Source organism: Penaeus monodon, chromosome 13 (assembly GCF_015228065.2).
Source record: "Penaeus monodon isolate SGIC_2016 chromosome 13, NSTDA_Pmon_1, whole genome shotgun sequence".
Classification (NCBI taxonomy): Eukaryota; Metazoa; Arthropoda; class Malacostraca; order Decapoda; family Penaeidae; genus Penaeus; species Penaeus monodon.
In genome coordinates this window covers 32,292,548-32,297,510 of record NC_051398.1, presented here as the reverse complement: position 1 = coordinate 32,297,510, position 4,963 = coordinate 32,292,548, and the positions used below count along the sequence as shown (strand labels likewise).

The 4,963-nt window shown below is 51.5% G+C and overlaps 1 protein-coding gene across 1 annotated transcript in view; it reads right to left on the bottom strand.

The window, feature by feature from the left end:
- Positions 1-452: 452 nt before the first annotated feature.
- LOC119580244 (roundabout homolog 1-like) overlaps positions 453-4,963 on the bottom strand; it is a 5,791-nt gene continuing 1,280 nt past the window's right edge. Inside the window, exons 2-4 of the mRNA XM_037928270.1 lie at positions 3,537-4,115; positions 1,905-3,434; positions 453-1,739 (exon numbers count right to left, since the gene is read on the bottom strand). Of these exons, the coding sequence (XP_037784198.1) occupies positions 880-1,739; positions 1,905-3,434; positions 3,537-4,115 (2,969 nt within the window). The 3' untranslated portion in view covers positions 453-879. The remainder of the gene's footprint in view (positions 1,740-1,904; positions 3,435-3,536; positions 4,116-4,963) is intronic.

Below are 4,963 nucleotides of genomic sequence, written 5' to 3'. Positions count from 1 at the left end.
GGATTGTATATTCTTATATCTAATATTTTTTCTCTTTTGTATTTAATTTTCACTTTGTTATCTCATATTCTTCTTTGTGAATCGGTATTATCATTCTTTATATCATTATTACATAGACATCATTTTAGATAATATTTAATTCACTTTATTGAAGTTCTACATTTGGCAGAATTGTATATCCTATTAGTTTACTTTTCTCCTGGTTTGTTTAGAATAAGAAATTCTATCTTATTTCATCTATTTATTTGTTTCATGTGCAATAGAATGATTTATTGACAAGTATAATTGGATAATTAATTGTTTTTGTTGTATGTCTTTTCATGAATATCGGAAATAGTTGCATTGCAATTATAATGACACGAAATGTTCTATATCACAATCTTTTTTATTCATATGTAGTTAGTATTAGAAGAGGAACAGTAGTGTCCGGAACAAGAAAAAAAACTTTTTTGAGCTATTTCTTATTTTACTGGAAAACAAACAAGACGTATATAATACTATATATATATATATGTATGCTAATCATAAAATTATATATATGTTTATTAAGGTACACGTATCATAATCATTAGAAGCATGAATACTTTCAGGATTATTCATATAAAAACGTATATTTTTGGCACATGAATTGATACTTTATCATTTTTGCTCCTGATATGTAGTGTTGATGTAAATGCTTCGTCAAAATATATACGTACTGCCGAACCACATTTAGCACACCATCAAATAAAGTTCATATTTCTATATATATAATGCAATCATATCATTGGAGACTAGTCGACGGCAATGCTTGTAGTTCGTATTTCAATAATAGGAACGAAGGGAACTGTCTTTGGTAGGCATTATGAGCTGCTCAGTATTTCAAATCTGGTATTAACATTACAAATCATACCGAACGGATGAACAGTGATAATCTATGCTCTGTGGCGTGAAGGAACGGGCGTAAGACGAAGGGAGGGACACGGACCAGTGGTAGGTACTGGTGGAAGACTTTTCTGTGTTCTTGGACCAGTGTTTTGGATGATTCGGATAAGGCGACGCTGGCACTAATAAGGTCGTTGTGGCGTAGGGTTCAGTGTTTTCGTTGGGCTTCTGGAACCTCGGCTCCGCGTACTCGTTCACACGCTCATGGTACCTCAGCAGCGGGGAAGACGAGGCACTCGAAAACTGGCTCTTGTTGGGTGCTAATATCATGTTCTCGCTGCATGTGCTCGCAGACTTGGGGTGCTGGGACGAGAAGAGACATTCTGGGACTTGGTACAGCAGGGATGACTTCGGTGCAGCTGAGGTCACTGGCTTATCATTAAGTTTTCGGACGTACAGCAAGGTTGCTAGAGACATCAGCAGCACGATGGGTGTTATAATATGAAGAACTATCAACCACTGGGGTCTTTCTGGTTCCTGAAAATCAGTGCCTGTGATGTCGCTTTCCTGTCGCGGGTGAGAATCGCCTTGTGAAAGTCCAATATCCACTAACAAGGGCGCGGTGAATGGACCAGGACCTGCTTTTGTTACACCAGATACACGGATAGTGTACAGCTGACCTGGAACTAAGCCGATAGCGTCTAACCACGGATTAACGACGGTTTCTGTCGTATATGTACTATTGTGACTAATGATGACTTGGTAACCAATGATCTCTCCTCTGGCTTTTTCCGGCTCCAGCGTCGACCACGTGATGAGTACAGATCCTTCCTCGAGTGGCGTAACGCGTACGTCAGTGGGAGCGACTGATGGTACTGTGGAAGATAAAAAAAAATATACTTAATAAATATACAGAGTACATAGATTTCGAATCAATGTTTGGAGATATTGCATTCGGGAGAATAATACCTAAATACACTATAAGGACACAGTAATTGCATACGCTTTGCAGAAGAGTAGTAACTAAACGGAGTACTCACCATCTTGTGGAGTTTGCAGCGAATATGAGTTTGATGGTGTGCCTTCGATGCTGTGCCAGAAGGGGACAAGGAAAAAGGTGTAAGGAGTATTGGCCTGGAGACCGTGTATAAGATGAGAAGAAGTCGCTGAACCAAGCACGGTGGCCACCTGCACGGCACCCGAGTCGCTGACGGCGTACACGAGCACTCCCTCGACGGCCTCGTCCGCCAGCGCCAGGAACTCCCAGCCGAGAAGGACGCTGTCGGGGGCGGTGACTGTGGCGTCGGTGAGCGTGACGGCGGGGCGCGAGAGGCGGCGGCGGACGTGACGGACCTCGTCCTCCGTGAGACTCGGGTCGCGGGGAGAGCGGGTCGTGACCGGGTCGGACCAGGGACTCGGGAACGACGCCCCTCGCGAGTCGACGGCACGGACCAGGAAGGTGTAGGTGTGGCCAGGCGTCAGCCCGCCCACCACGCACGACTCCTGCGAGATGAGGGCGTCCGCCACCCGCCACTCCTCCCAGCCCTGGCGCCAGAACTCCACCGTGTACGTCTGGTCGGAACCTCCGCCCATCTGGGAGTTGGGCAGCCAGCTCAGGTGCACAGCGGTCTGGTTGACGGCCATGAGGCGCGGCTTGGACGGCGGCGCCGGCAGCATGAAGGGTCGATATTCTTCTGCTGCTTCTACTACTTGCAATACTGCTGATCTCTTTATGGAACCCGTGTTAGCACTGACGTGGCATCTATAAGTTCCTGCATCACTGACGCGGACGTCCCGGATCACGAGTGCACCGTTAACGAGAATGGACACTCTGCCACTTTTACTGCCTTTAGAAAGATGCCTAACTGGATGAGAGGCTGCAGGATGGTGCCACCACGAGATGGACGCTTGGGCTGCCTCGCTCACAACCTCGCAAGGGAACACAACGTTCACGCCGGGAGACACCTTAAGGTCCTGGGGCCCTATGCCTACCACAGGTGGAGGATGTGCTTTTACAACGACCACCTCCGAGTGAGCACTGACGCCGCCGCCTCTGCTGATGCCCCAGCAGGAATAGGTTCCGGTTTCTAGTGTAGTGACGTCACTGAGCAGGAGAGCCTGGCCTTGGTCGGCGACGGAGGCGTGGCCGCTGCTCTGCCCCGCGGCGAGCAGAGCAGTCCTGTCCTGGGTGGGAAGCCGCCACAGCAGGAGAGGCTTGGGGTCGCCCTCGACCTTGCACGAGAGCCTGGCGCTCTGGCCAGCCACCACCTGAATATCCTGCGGCCGCTGAGCGAACTCGGGGGCGTCGATCACGGTGAGAGTGGCCCGGGCCGCGGCGATCCCTGCCTCGCTCTCCACCTCGCACACGTACACGCCGGAGTCGGCAGCCGCCACGTGGTCCAGCACCAGCCGCTGGTCCTCGATCATAGCGCGGCCGAGCGGCATCTTGCCGTCGAGACGCCGCCAGGTGACCGTGGGCGTGGGCGAGCCTCGGGCGCGGCACGCCAGCTCCACCACCACGCCCGACGCGACGGTCACGTTCGCAGGACGCTCCTCGAACCAGGGCGGCGCTGGGGAAGAGAACTCCGTTAGGGCTGAGGACGAAGGCTTTAGGGCAAATTGATATGCTTAAAGGGATTCAGTGGATCTCAGGCAACGGGAAGGACACTTACTCATGATGGTGAGCTTGGTGGGCGTGGACTCCCGGGCGCCGGCGGCGTTGCGGGCGCGACACACGTACGAGGCTGAGTCCTCCTCCACGGCCTGACTGATGACGAGATCGCCCGCTTGTGTGACGGAGACCCGGCTGGAGTTGGTGACCTCGTGGGAGTCCCTGAGCCAGGTGACTTCGGGGGGCGGAGAGCCCTTGGGCGGGCGGCACGGCAGGGCGAGAGAGTCCCCGACGCGCGCCCTCACCACGGGGTCGGCCTGGCTCTGGAAGTCGTAGGCGAGCGTGGCCACGGTGAGGGTGGCGTTGTGGGAGCGCGTGGCGCCGTGGCTGTTGGAGGCCACGCACCAGTAGGTGCCGGCGTCGCTGTCCCTCTTGGAGGTGGCCACGCGCAGGAAGAAGAGCGAGCCGGAGGGCAGAAGGACGCGGTGGGAGCGCGGGTCCTCCGCCGCCGTCGTCACCTCTTCGCCGTCGCGGTACCAGCGGATGCGGGTGGCTCCGGAGGCGGCGCAGTTGAGGGTGGCGGGGTCGTTGCGCCGCGCCGCCACGCTGCTCGGGTGTTCCTTGATCACTGGTGGGCCTGCTGTCAGAGGAAATGCAGTTCGTTATATTGATGTACATAAATCGATTATTCTGTAATACCACCAATCTATAGAGGCAGAATACATTTACAGATTTATCTTGTAATATCAAATAAATATTACGCACTATCATCGAGCCCAACCACTTTACGGCAGTACCCCATACCCCAATATGAAATGCTAATAACTTTCTCATATGCATGAGCATTCCGTCGCCCATCTGTTTTCGGATGAGTCGCACCTCTGCACGCCTGTACACCTGTTGCAGCCCATCCAATTACAGTGCCCCTCGCGCTCGCCACCGGTTATCCTCCCCCGCGCGCCGACCCAACTTCCTCCGCCGAACGCCATTAGGAAATACCTCAGCCCGCCAACCCCACTGGACGCAGCCTCAACCCACAGAGGGAGAGCGAAGCCTCCGCTGAAGACGTCTCACAGCTGTGCGCCTCAGCCTCGGGCCCTTCTGACCACCTATGGTTTCAATTTCTCGTGGAGGAGGTTTTCTTGTTGAGCGTGTAATACAAGATTATTGAATGTGTCTTTTTATGCAACGACTGTGGTGAATTGCTTATGCTGGTATGCTTTACTCGCACTCTAGTTGGAATTTATCAATATTCAACCTATCTAACAATAACAAATTCATTTAATTTCACAAAAGAATCGTCATCGAACATCCGAAATCCAAGACGCATCCATATCTAGATCCTGAAATCATCTCAGATGTTCACTCGATAAAAAGAAAAAATAAAGCCACAATATAAAAAAAGATGCTCCCGTGACGTATCGCATACCTGGGATATGGGTTTCAGGTTTCGCTCACACTGCAAAAAGAAAATGCGTTTGGGTACGA